The sequence below is a fragment of the Moschus berezovskii genome, chromosome 9 (assembly GCF_049115385.1).
Source record: "Moschus berezovskii isolate FMDL1 chromosome 9, NW_MosBer_1.0, whole genome shotgun sequence".
NCBI classification, from domain to species: Eukaryota; Metazoa; Chordata; class Mammalia; order Artiodactyla; family Moschidae; genus Moschus; species Moschus berezovskii.
The window spans coordinates 64,622,615-64,636,819 of record NC_142468.1 but is presented as its reverse complement, the minus strand read 5'-3'; the positions used below and the strand labels follow the sequence as shown (position 1 = coordinate 64,636,819).

Here is a 14,205-nt window from a genome sequence, read left to right as displayed (position 1 = left end):
GAAGGATTGAAGGCAAGAGGAGATGGGGATGATAGAGGATGAGACGGCTGGATGGCATTACCGACCTAATGAACATGAATTTGAGCAAGCTCTGGGAGTTGGTGATGGACAGGGAATCTTGGCATTCTGCAGTCCATGGGAGGGCAAAGAGTAGGACATGACTGAGCGACTGAGCTGAACTGATCACTTTTCTGCCCTGAACCTGAAATAGCAGAGAGTGCTAAGCCTCAACGGTTTCACTTTATCTATGCAGCTCAATCCTCAGGAAAGGACTAGAATGAAATCAACGGAAATTCCTATGACCTTTTCTTTAATCAGCATTCTCTGCTCTGGTGTCCAAAATAATGTATAAGTTAGAGAGAAAAGTGAAAGTGAAGTCGCTCAGTCGTGTCCAACCTATGGACTGTAGCCTACCAGGTTCCTCCATCCATGGGATTTTCCAGGCAAGAATACAGGAGTGGGGTGCCATTTCTTTCTCCAGGAGATCTTCCCAACCCAGGGACTGAACCCAGGTCTCCCACACTGTAGGCAGACACTTTACCACTTTAGCCATCAGGGAAGTTAGAATCAATATTAAAGTAAAGAGTTTGGTAAAATGTTTGCTAAATGATATTATTAATTTCCTTAACTAATATTTACGTTTTTATTTCTACCTTTCCAGTTAGCATGGACTGACCTATATTTGGGGGCTTCTCCGGTAGCTCAGTGGTAAAAAATGTGCCCTGCAATGCAGGAGACTTGAGATTGATCCCTCTGTTGGGAAGATGCCCTGGAGGAGGGCATGGCAACCCACTCCAGTACTTTTGCCTGGAGAATTCCAAGGACAGAGGAGCCTGGTGGGCTACAGTCCATAGGGTTGCATAGAGTTAGACATGACTAGAACAATTAAGCAGCAGCAGGACCTATATTTTATCCAGCTTAACTATCTAAAAATTCAGCTCCTTTAGAGTAACTAATAAAACTTTCACTGAAGTGTGTCAAAAAGAACTTGAGTTTGCAGTCAGAAGATACACATTTGATGCTTTTGAACTGTGGTGCTAGAAAAGACTCTTGAGAGTCCCTTGGACTGCAAGGAGATCCAACCAGTCCATTCTAAAGGAGATCAGTCCTGGGTGTTCATTGGAAGGAATGATGCTAAAGCTGAAACTCCAATACTTTGGCCACTTCATGTGACGAGTTGACTCACTGGAAAAGACTCTGATGCTGGGAGGGATTGGGGGCGGGAGGAGAAGGGGATGACGGAGAATGAGATGGCTGGATGGCATCACCGACTCGATGGACATGAGTTTGAGTGAAGTCCGGGAGTTGGTGATGGACAGGGAGGCCTGGCGTGCTGTGATTCACGGAGTCGCAAAGAGTCAGACACAACTGAGCCACTGAACTGAACTGAACCTCTATTAGCTTACCCATCATAGAAAGGTGATACCACTTCTACACACATAGCAGAACTGTCTGAATAAAAAGAATATTAGTGGAATCAGTTTATACAACATAGAATACATTGAGTTGTTACCACATATAATGAATTTTCTGCTCTATAGTTTTCACACAATTATAATTCATAAGGCTGACAGAAACACTGGGATCCATTAGCCTATCTGTTATTATCATAAGTAAATTCTAATAAATTTAACACAATTCTGGCCCCCAAAATATTTGATTTGACATTGATATATTTTGCCTCTTAGAGTTATCGCAGGGAATTTTATTATATACTTTTGCATCAGTTCATTTGCTCTTCCTTCTGGTAGTTCTAATGATTTTTCCATAGTGTTGTGCTGTTCAAGTTTAGACTTAACAAACAAGTATTCAGCTGAATAGTACAAACATATACATTGCAAGAAAATAAAATATATTTTCTATCTCATTACTATATAACTCAATCTGACTTTAGAAAACAAGAATAAAACATTTTGATTTGGAGTCAAATGTGATTTGGTTGTTATTTCATCCTTTTCATTCTTTAGAACTAAAAAATGCTAAAATAATCCAACATCCTGTCTTAGGCACATTACAGTTCTCATTCATTCTGGGTTTCTTTACATTCAGATTGATAGCATGTACTTCCTTTCAAAGAAACGTCTCACTGTTGCTTTATTTGTTCTTTAGGATCTATCTAATTTTTTATTTGTCTGATCTGCTGCTGCTGAATATGGAGAAAAGAGTAATCCCAAATGTCAATCTGAATATTGTAATTTATCAATTGAAAATTAGAGGATGAATAATCCCACTACTGAAACTCCAATACTTTGGCCACCTCATGCGAAGAGTTGACTCACTGGAAAAGACTCTGATGCTGGGAGGGATTGGGGCGGGAGGAGAAAGGGATGACAAAGAATGAGATGGCTGGATGGCATCACCGACTCGATGGACATGAGTTTGAGTGAACTCTGGTAGTTGGTGATAGACAGGGAGGTCTGGCGTGCTGTGGTTCATGAGTTTGCAAAGAGTCGGATATGACTGAGTGACTGAACTGAACTGAACCGAACTAATCCCACTATATATACTTCCATATTAGAGGTGAAAGCAACAGTCACAAGCAAACTTTTGTTGGTAAAACCCTATTTGCTATGTTTATTGACAAGGGAATAAACTATGAGGGATTTCTTTAAATATTACATAGATAAAGCAGTTTGCTATATAGGTTGTGTTTAGAGTATTCTTAGTAGCCGGAAAAGTTGATATTATGTGGTAGACTGAACCTAAGGGGACTCCGGTGATTTCTACCTCTGCTTTGTATATAATTCGCTCCTTTTGAGTGTGAAAAATAACTGTGATGGGATGTTTCTTTGGTAATCAGGTTATGTTATATAAGATTCTGGGGCTCCCCAGGTGGTTTAGTGGTAAAGCGTTCACCTGCCAATGCAAGAGATACAGGATAAGTGGGTTTGATCCCTGGACCCCTAGGTCAGGAAGATCCCCTAGAGGAGGAAATGGCAACCCACTACTGTATTCTTGTCTGGAAAATCCCACAGACAGAGAAACCTGGAAGGTTACAGTCCACAGGGTCACAAAGAGCTGTGCGCTACACGACTGAGCACGTAGGAACACATTTAAGATTCCATCTTAACAGACTAGAGCTAGAAATTCTTCTTCACAGCTTGATAAGTGAAGTAGCCATGCTAGAAAAGCCCACATGACAAAGAATTACATGTGACTTCTAGGACCTACTGAAATCTTCTAATACATAAGAGTGGTCTTCACTCAACAACCAGCAAAATCCTAGGGCCTTCTACCATTTAACCTTTAGAACGTTAAATCTTTTACTAACCTTAATATGTCTGGAAGTGATTCAACTTCTTACATGAGTTGAGCCTCAAGATAAGAAAATTTCACAAACATTCTGATTTCAGTCTTGTGAGATCCAGAAGACAGGAGCTAGCTAAGTCATGCCTGTACTCTTGACCCACAGAAATTTTGAAATAATAAATGTATGCTGTTTAAAGATGTTGCTTCTGCTGCTGCTGCTAAGTCTCATCAGTCATGTCCGACTCTGTGCGACCCCATAGATGGCAGCCCAACAGGCTCCTCTGTCCTTGGGATTCTCCAGGCAAGAATACTGGAGTGGGTTGCCATTTCCTTCTCCAGTAAAGATGTTAAGTTCGTAGTACTTGATTACACTGTAAAAAGTAACTAACATGGTATCCTCAATTACACCGTTTACCAGTAAAAACTCTGTTGTTCAGTTGCTCAGTCATGCCCAACTCTTTGTGACCCCGTGGACTGCAGCAAGCCAGACTTCTCTGTCCTTCACCATCTCCCAGAGCTTAAAAACTCTGAAGAATATGTATTAAACCAATTAAAAAAATATTCTAAACCTGAATGACCATGCCCCTGAGAGCTGATTCTGATGATCAATGATGGTGTTAAGTATCACAGAGATAAAACCACAGATCCTAAAGTTTCCTTGTCAAGCTCAATTTTATTTCATGAAATAGTTTCAACGAAGGCAAGTTAAAATACATATATATATATCTCATGTATATGTGTGTGTTTGTGTGTTACCTAATCTTCCTAGAATAAAATCTATGCCGACTGTTTTTATAGCAGCGACCACACTATGATTAAGTTTCCTCCAATGAGTGAAGAAGAACTAAAGAGCCTCTTGATGAAAGTGAAAGAGGAGAGTGAAAATGTTGGCTTAAAGCTCAACATTCAGAAAACTAAGATCATGGCATCTGGTCCCATCACTTCATGACAAATAGATGGGGAAACAGTGGAAACAGTGAGAGACTGTTTTTCTGGGCTCCAAAATCACTGCAGATGGTGACTGCAGCAATGAAATTAAAAGACACTTACTCCTTGGAAGAAAAGTTATGACCAACTTAGACAGCATATTAAAAAGCAGAGACATTATTTTGCCAATAAAGGTCCGTCTAGTCAAGGCTATGGTTTTTCCAGTGGTCATGTATGGATGTGAGAGTTGGACTATAAAGAAAGCTAAGTGCTGAAGAATTGATGCTTTTGAACTGTGGTGTTAGAGAAGACTCTTGAGAGTCCCTTGGACTGCAAGGAGATCCAACCAGTACATCCTAAAGGAGATCAGTCCTGGGTATTCATTGGAAGGACTGATGTTGAAGCTGAAACTCCAATCCTTTGGCTATCTGATGCAAAGAGCTGCCCATTTGAAAAGACCCTGATGCTGGGAAAGATTGAGGGCAGGAGAAGGGGACGACAGAGGATGAGATGGTTGGATGGCATCACCGACTTGATAGACATGGGTTTGGGTGGACTCCAGGAGTTGGTGATGGACGGGGAGGCCTGGTGTGCTGCGGTTCATGGGGTCGCAAAGAGTCGGACATGACTGAGCGACTGAACTGAACTGAACTGAATGAGATGCAATGGAGAAGCAAATGGCAGTCCATTCCAGTATTCTTGTCTGGAGAATCCCATGCACAGAGGAGCCTGGTGGGCTACAGTCAATGGGTCACAAAGAGCCAGACGTGACTGAGCAACTGAACAATGAGATGTAAGCAGAAAAGATAAATATATTAAAAAAAAAAAAAAAAACACACTCCTGGGTAGCATCATTAAAAAGAGAGGGAAGAAAAGAGGGAGTATTCTGAGATGTAGAAGCATATTCTACATGTTAGAAGATGCTAGTAGAAGATGTAGCTACTTGAGTAGCTATTAAGGCTATGAGATGTGCCATCCACAGATGATGGTTAAGTAGAAAGATGGAAGGAACCTGGAGTCCTGAGGACTTTGTGGGACAGAGCTACTACATTAGTTTCTGAAATAATATTTAAGGTTTTAACCTGAATGAAATAATTTTCTATTCTGTTTAAATCATGGTTTCATTGTTCAGTCCCTAAGTCTGACTCTTTGTGACCTCAAGGACTGCAGCACACCAGCCTCCTCTGTCCTTTACTGTCTCCTAGAGTTTGCTCAAATTCATGTCCATTCAGTTGGTGATGCCATACTCAAGGTTTTACAGATACTTTCAGATACTCAATAAATATGAGCATATAAATTTATTTGTAAATTGTAAAATAATATATTATTACAGCTTACATTTCTGTATTTGGCTGAAGAACAAAGATCAATATAATCATTGTAAAGGTGCAAACAACAGTCATCACAACTCTGGTAGAGGAGTACACAAAGAGCTAGTATTTTAGAATAAAGTATCACGTGAACAAAGGCACAGACTCCTGAAATTATGTAACTTAGCAGATGGCAGCAGAATATAGTTTGACTGGAGTTTAAAGTAATTGATAGGATTGAAGGAAAGACGATAAATTTTTTTCAGGATATTAATGAATGGTTTAAAGATCCATGAAAATGTGTTTGCATTTCACCGATAAGCCACAATCATTTATCACTAAGAATAAGATACATTTTCTGGAAAAATAAAGCCAAGCATTATAGAAAATAGATTGAAAGAGATAAAGGTTGAAACTTCAGCTAGCAGTTAAAATATATAGAGAGGACATAATATCTTAGATAAGAGGATACAAGGCTAACAGGAACAATAGGGTTAAAAAGAAAATGGTGGCTGCAAAGTACTATGCAAATATAAATGACAAGACTCAGAAATATACATGATAGGGGAAAGATTTTGAGGAGAGGATATTTATTGTTTTACTTCTGGTATAATCTAGTACCTGACAGAGTAGGTACATAGTAAATAACTTAAATGTTTGTCAGATTGCAAAGAAAATCATTAGCAAAGGGACAATAATGGTTGTTTCATGATGAATTAAAATTTGTAGTTATGCAATAAAAATTTTTAATAGTATACCTAATGTTACCTGTTGAAAAAGACACCCTTGTTTTAGTATTTTTCATTTAACAGAATTTAAAACTGTCTTCACTGACTGAATCTTAAATGATTCACAAGTTTCAGCACATGTAACTGTGTATATATACCCTCTGGAAGTTATAAAGACATTCTGTTTTTGCTCCTGGGCTATAATTGACAACCATGTTAATCTGCTTTTACTTTAACTGACTTAAAATATAGTTTAATAAGTACCCATGTATATACTGTCACATGAAAGCTTCCACATTTTATTCAACTAAGTAATTAAAAGAAGTAAACAGAAAAATTCGATTCATTTCCTTGTCCAATCTGCTTTTAAGTCTTCATTTGCTAACATCCATAAAATTTCAACAGATACATACTGTCAGAAACAAACTTGTTAAAGGGAAGATATGTGCTTATGGAATAGTTTAGTCAATCACTAAATAATTTAAAAGGCATAGGTAATTTGAAAATTTATAAATCAATTGTTGTCATTATTGTTTAGTTACTAAGTTGTGTCTGACTCTTTGCAGCCCCATGAACTGCAGCATGTCAGTCTCCTTTACCCATGGGATGTCCCAGGCAAGAATACTGGAGTGGGTTGCTCTGCGTTTTAATTCAGATAGCCTAGTTTTTCATATTCAAGGAAGTCAAAGTGCATCTTCATTAAACCTGGCATTTCAACAGAATCTGTTGGCAGATTCTCTTTCATCTGTTATTCTATGTAATCAAGCTGCTGCAGACATCTTATCTTCACTTTATTATATAATGAGCATAACATTTTAATCTTGAAGCATCCCTAGGGGTCTTTACCAATGTATAGCTTAAACCAACATCAGTGACAGATGCAGGGGGCGATGCAACCTCCCAAGGTGCTTTTCCTCCCAGGCTTTACCTCTAACAGTTATAGCCTTGTTTCAGTTAGCTCTTTAGGAGGTAAAAGTAACCACTGTTCATAACTTTTCTGAGCTGTGAGAAGTTGCTATGCCTGTTGTACAAGGGTTTAGCCTGAGTAGGGTATCAGAGTTGAGGATATCTGACAAAGCAGTTCTATTTAACTAGAAGCATTTTAAAGAAAGGAGTTTATTGAAACAGTGGTTTAACTGCACGCCTGCCTCTGTACTCACATTGCCTTCTCCTCTCTCAACATTTCCTCTGCCTTACTTATAAGGTACACATTATTGCATTTAAAGCCAACATCAACCATCCAGGAAAAGCTTCTTGTCTCAAAATCCTTAAATTATTTTGTCCTAATTAATCATGCGTTACCATGTAAAGTGATATTCACAGGTTTTGGGGATTAGGACATAGATTTACCTTCTTGAGGGACACTATTTGGGCTTCCTAGCTAGCACTAGTGGTAAAGAACCCACCTGGCAATGCAGGAGACATAAGACACATGGGTTCGATTCCTCGGTCAGGAAGATCCCATGGAGGAAGGCATGGTAACCCACTGTAGTATTCTTGCCTGGAGAATCCCATAGATAGAGGAGCCATGTGGGCTACAGTCCATTGGTTGCAAAGAGTCTTATGCAACTGAAGCAACTGAGCACACACACAGGACACTATTCAGCACACTATATATTTTCACCTTGAACTATCCTTTTATCCTCATTTTTTCCTAATAAAGAAATGATATTCAGTAAGAGTCCTTCCATCTAATCATCCATCTTGACCATCCCTTTATCTGTTTCATCATCCCAGATTTCCTGTTCTTAAATTTGGTAAAATAGTTCTAACGATAAAATTTTAAATGCTTCTTAGTTAATCTGGGCCTCAAGGAAGGAAAAAGAATTGTCTTCACTGATCGGATTTTTTGGTAAAGAACATATGCATAATGAATATATGCAGCCTTGCATATATTATATTTCCTAGTTCTCTTCTGCATAGCTTCAAAGAGTTTTGAATTGTGGGGAATTATTACTAATTCTATATTATATACTAATTCATAGTATTACTAATTATGCTATGTTTTAGTAGAAAAAGTAAATGGCCTTTCAAAGTTTCTTCCAGATGTCTGATTCTATGGATGCATTAGTTTCTTTATGTATTTTCTGGAATTATACTGTATTTGGGATTCAATCATTTCCTTTTGTCTTCTTCAAAACTTAGTTAGATTTTATGTGGAGATCTTTAAAAAAGTGAAGCTGACCTGAAGACTGAAAAATGCACACTGGAAGCAAATTAATGCCTGGGATTATTTTCTCTCCCTCCATGGGGTAATCCACAACAGGTTTATTCTTTTCTGCAGCTATTGAAATCTACTTACTGCACTCCATGAATCTGGGATGGGAGAATGGAGCTAGAGTTTTTTCCAGTCTCAGCTTGTCTTCTAGCTCAGGAAATAGGATTTGGATCATATAATAAAGAACAAATGAAAATCTCACAGAGACACATAATCTAATATAGTCCAAGTTAGAAAACAGTGTCACCAAAGAAAATCAGAATGTGTACAAAACCAAAAGGATTGGAGAAAGGAGTTTAGTTAATTTTATGGGGTATTTTTATTTTGGAGGAATAATGAAAGAAAGTAAAGTGCTCCATTTGTACCACAATGTGAAAAATAATTGCTTTTGAAAGAGTCTTATTTCTTTGGAATTAATATATATATAAATAAGGAATGAAAGTATATCATGCCATTTAAATCACCCCCTGGAGTAATATATTACATTCTCTTACCCTTTAAAATATTCCTAGGGATAAAAATTAGATCATCATGTAAGTATCAGTCCTAGGGATTTTTTTTAACAGTTCACTTGAAGAATTATAGTAGAAAAGCCTTAAGTTCAACTGAATGTTAATAAGAGATTGCAAAACCAAGAGGTTGTAAGATCCAGTGGAGAGGATGTCTTCATATTCTTTGGTAGTCAATTATATTTTACCTATTAATACCTAATATCCCATTTCAGGAAGTTAAATGTCCCAAGGCAATCCATATTAGAGAATTCTCTTATGAGAAAGAACTTATTAATAAGAATTTATATTACCAATGAACAAGATTTAGTTGTCTGAAACATTTTAATCATAATTTTTGTGATTGCTTTACAGATAACATATAACATCAAGTTTCTTCTTTTAGTAGCATAAACACTATAACTTTTACAACAAATTTTATCTAGAACAAAATAGTAATGAAAAGGAGTATATTCTTTTAAGATACGCCTAAACCCTAGCTCAAAAATAGCAGAGATTTACTTTAGATTACAAAAATAATTTAAATAAATATATACATTTTAACACAGATTTACTATCCCTTTAAATATAGTAAAAGATAATGACATCAAAAGTGGTAATTTTCTCAATTCATTATATACCAACTACAACTATATTGATTTCCCTTTGAATATCTGTGATCCTACAGTAAGCCAATGACAAAATGGACATTCACCACACATTGAGTTAATAAATAAATAAGAAAAATAAAGCACTCTTTACTAAAACCAGCACAGATAATGCTTTTATACTTGCAGAAAAAATATGTATTAATATTTGCAATTTGATCTAAAAAACAGCTGGTTAAGATTTGTCACTTTATTACTGTGATATTCAAAATAACCAACCTGATCACCAAATCTATTCGAATTCACATAAGCTTCTGTCTAATTTTATAGGCACATAAACTATCTTAACTACTAAAATAGACTTGCCTTGAAAATAAATGAGTATACACTCTAAATAGAACAGGCAAGCTGTTCATAATATGCTCTGTGGATTTGCAAAATGCTTTCATTCTTACACTGACAGGAGCCTAAGCTCCCATGATCTAAAAAAAAAAGCAAAATATTCAGCACCTTACCTGTAACAAGAAAGCTGCATCTCCCTGCTCCAGCTTCATTTATGATGCTACAGTTATAAACCCCATAGTTTTCATTGGAAAGACTCTTCACTGGGTATTCTGTGTATTCTTGAGAGTCAAACTGACCCGTCCGCAATAATTTGTTGCCCAAGCGCCACTCATAGGTCAGCACCCGTATTGGATAGGCTCTTAGGACCCTGCAGCTCATAGTGACACTTCGGTCTTGTCCTTGCCGGATTTCCAGAAATGCTGGTTCCACAGCAGGAGGATCTGTAGAAAGAGATATAACAGACAAACGGGTGATCTGCAATAAGCCAGTGGCTACTCTTACTGTGAGAAGCTATTTTCAAGAATACATCTAGCAAAAGGAAAGGGCTATTATCAGGTAGGTGGAGAACATAGGCTAGGAGATTTTGGCTTGAGTAAGGATGGCTCAGAGGTTAAAGCGTCTGCCTCCAATGCGGGAGACCCGGGTTCGATCCCTGGGTCGGGAAGATCCCCTGGAGAAGGAAATGGTAACCCACTCCAGTATTCTTGCCTGGAGAATCCCATGGACGGAGAAGCCTGGTAGGCTACAGTCCACGGGGTCGCAAAGAGTCGGACACGACTGAGCGACGGAACGGAACAGAAGGAAACATAACCCCTGAGTGTGGGCAGTGAATGGGATTAATCGCCTTAAAATAGCATTTGCAGGTGTGTGTGTCTGTGCTTAGTCTCTCAGTCATGTCTGACTCTTTGCGACATCATGGACTGTAATCTGCCAGGATCCTCTGTTCATGGGATTTTCCCAGCAAGAATACTGCAACACGTTGCTGTGTCCTCCTTCAGGGTATCTTCCAGACCCAGGGATTGAACCAAGGTCTCCTGTAGCTCCTGCACTGGCAGGCAGGTTCTTTACCGCTGAGAGACCTGGGAAGCCTCAGGTGAATCTAGAAGAGCTTTTTTTTTCTTTCTAGCTGCTTCCCAGAAAAAACTGTCATCAGTGTGTTTGGTTTATATTGCGCTGTGCTTCGTCACTCAGTCATGTCTGACTCTTTGCAACCCCATGTACTATAGCCCACCAGGCTCTTCTCTCCATGGAATTCTCCATGAAAGAATACTGGAATGGGTTGTGATTCCCTTCTCCAGGGGATCTTCCCGACCCAGTGATTGAACCCAGGTCTCCTGCATTTCAAGTAGATTCTTTACTGTCTGAGTCACCAGGGAAGCTCTGGTTTATACTGTTAGCAACCAAATGATGTTCTAGGTATAAAATCAGAGTATCCACACTAGCATGAAATTCTGCAGTAGATGATGCCATTGGTTCATGGAAGCAAATTCTAATTATCCCATATGAAGCTCAGTCCTTAGGATTCTGGATACCAAGTATTTAATAATATGGGTAACACAAGTATATAAATTTATTTTCTAAATAATTTGGTCACAAAGAATGTGACAGCAATTTATAATATTCATGTGTAAACCTTAAGCAAACAGAAAATTATGCTACAGGTGGATATGGATTTCAACTCACTGCAATGGTTCATTTATTTGGCTTAATTGGAATTTTTTTTCCTATACAATTAAAACTTGCTACATTAGGTACCTAATCTTTTTGTTTTTGATGGGAAGATTTCCAAAAGGTGTGACACACTTCTCCCATCATTCAGGTTAGGCAAAATATAGGCCTTTACTTAATGATGACTCCCAAATATCATAATAAATAATACTTATTTCCTGGGATCTAATGACATGTTTCATTTAATCAAGGAAATCAGGTACAACCAATCAGGATTTTCTGCAGTCAGGACTGCTCCGTGCAACACAACCATATCCTTGACTAGGATATGTATGACACCCTCCTGAGTTGTGCAGTATCAATGCTGGTCAGCGCTACCTGGAAAACCCTTCCTTGAAGATGCTAAAAGCTTTTAAGGACTATCACACCAAATGTGCCATTTGATATTCTTTATGTGTTATTCCATCTACTTTTTATAGCATTGCTCTCCTTTCTCACAACCAGTCTACTGACTGATCCTTCTTGCTTCTTTCAATAAATATGTTTAAGCTACCATATCAATTTTAATTTTATTAATAAGTTTAACTTTTGTGTCTTCCTTATATAAATGCTAAGAATAGAAAAAATGAACAAAAAATCCTCTCTGCATGTAGTTTACAGCTTAATACAACAGAGATTTAAATAGCTAATTTAAAAATTGGAAGGAAAAAATATTCTGTGGTAGAAAGTAAAGAAGTGAATAACACCACAAGGACTGATCAGGCAAGGAATGTGATACTTGACCTGTATCTCTCAGGATATTTAGGAAATTGTCTTGTGGGTAAACAACAGGAGAGGACAGGGAGGAGGGAGTGTTCAGGGAAGTATAAGTTATAGTAGTATAACTAGTGTGCAAAAGGTGCTTGAGAGTTTGGGAGGAAATAAAAATGAAAAAAAAAAATAACTCAGAGATTGTCAAGGATCCTTGAACGTCATGTTATAGAGTTTTAATTTTATCCTGTTGGTATTTAAGGCCTTTAAAAAGTTTTAAATGAAAGCTTTATATGATTAAAGCAATCTTTTAGAAAGAATAGTGTGGCAGAATAGGAGGAGCGTGAACCTCAAAAAGAAGACTAGAAATAAAGCAGTGTCATGGGATGATAAATGATGCCTTAAACAACAATGGGGGAAAAGAAGAAAGGTAGTTTAGAACTTGATAGACATGTCAGATTTGTGCACGTATTAGTCACACAGTAGGGATACCTAATAGGCAGTTCAGTTCAGTCGCTCAGTCATGTCCGACTCTGCGACCCCATGAACCACAGCACGCCAGGGCTCCCTGTCCAACACCAACTCCCGGAGACAACCCAAACCCATGTCCATCGAGTCAGTGATGCCATCCAATCATCATCTGTCGTCTCCTCCTCCTGCTCTCAATCTTTCCCAGCATCGGGGTCTTTTCAAATGAGTCACTTCTTCGCATCAGGTGACCAAAGTATTGGAGTTTCAGCTTTAACATCAGTCCTTCCAATAAAAACCCAGTCCTTTAGGATGGACTGGTTGGAACTCCTTGCAGTCCAAGGGACTCTAAAGAGTCTTCTCCAACACCACAGTTCAAAAGCATCAATTCTTTGGCGCTCAGCTTTCTTTATAGTCCAACTCTCACAAGCATACATGACCACTGGAAAAACCACAGCCTTGACTAGACGGACATTTATTGGCAAAATAATGTCTCTGCTTTTTAATATGCTGTCTAAGTTGGTCATAACTTTTCTTCCAAGGAGTAAGTGTCTTTTAATTTCATTGCTGCAATCACCATCTGCAGTGATTTTGGAGCCCAGAAAAATAAAGTCTCTCACTGTTTCCACTGTTTCCCCATCTATTTGTCATGAAGTGATGGGACCGGATGCCATGATCTTAGTTTTCTGAATGTTGAGCTTTCAGCCAACTTTTTCACTCTCCTCTTTCACTTTCATCAAGAGGCCTTTGAGTTCCTCTTCACTTTCTGCCATAAGGATGGTGTCACCTGCATATCTGAGGTTATTGATATTTCTCCCAGAAATCTTGATTCCAGCTTGTGCCTCATCCATCCCAGCGTTCCTCGTGATGTATTCTGCAAATAAGTTAAATAAGCAGGGTGACAATATACAGCCTTGACATACTCCTTTTCCTATTTGGAACCAGTCTGTTGTTCCATGTCCAGTTCTGACTGTTGTTTCCTGACCTGCATACAGGTTTCTCAAGAGGCAGGTCAGGTGGTCTGTTATGCCCATCTTATCCAGAATTTTCCACAGTTTATTGTGATCCACACAGTCAAAGGCTTTGGTATAGTCAATAAAGCAGAAATAGATGTTTTTCTGGAACTCTCTTGCTTTTTCCATGATCCAGTGGATGTTGGCAATTTGATCTCTGGTTCCTCTGCCTTTTCTAAAACCACCTTGAACATCAGGAAGTTCATGGTTCATGTATTGTTGAAGTCTGGCTTGGAGAATTTTGAGCATTATTTTACTAGCATGTGAGATGTGTGCAGTTGTGCTGTACTTTGAGCATTCTTTGGTATTGCCTTTCTTTGGGACTGGAATGAAGACTGACCTTTTCCAGTCCTGTGGCCACTGCTGAGTTTTCCAAATTTGCTGGCATATTGAATGCAACACTTTCACAGCATCATCTTTCAAGATTTGAAAT

General features: G+C 38.3%; 1 protein-coding gene across 1 annotated transcript in view; it reads right to left on the bottom strand.

Annotated features, from left to right (window-relative positions):
- The window catches only part of MDGA2 (MAM domain containing glycosylphosphatidylinositol anchor 2), a 962,529-nt gene that overhangs the window by 125,674 nt on the left and 822,650 nt on the right, over positions 1–14,205 (bottom strand). Inside the window, exon 9 of the mRNA XM_055436380.2 lies at positions 10,044–10,313. Within this exon, the coding sequence (XP_055292355.1) occupies positions 10,044–10,313 (270 nt within the window). The remainder of the gene's footprint in view (positions 1–10,043; positions 10,314–14,205) is intronic.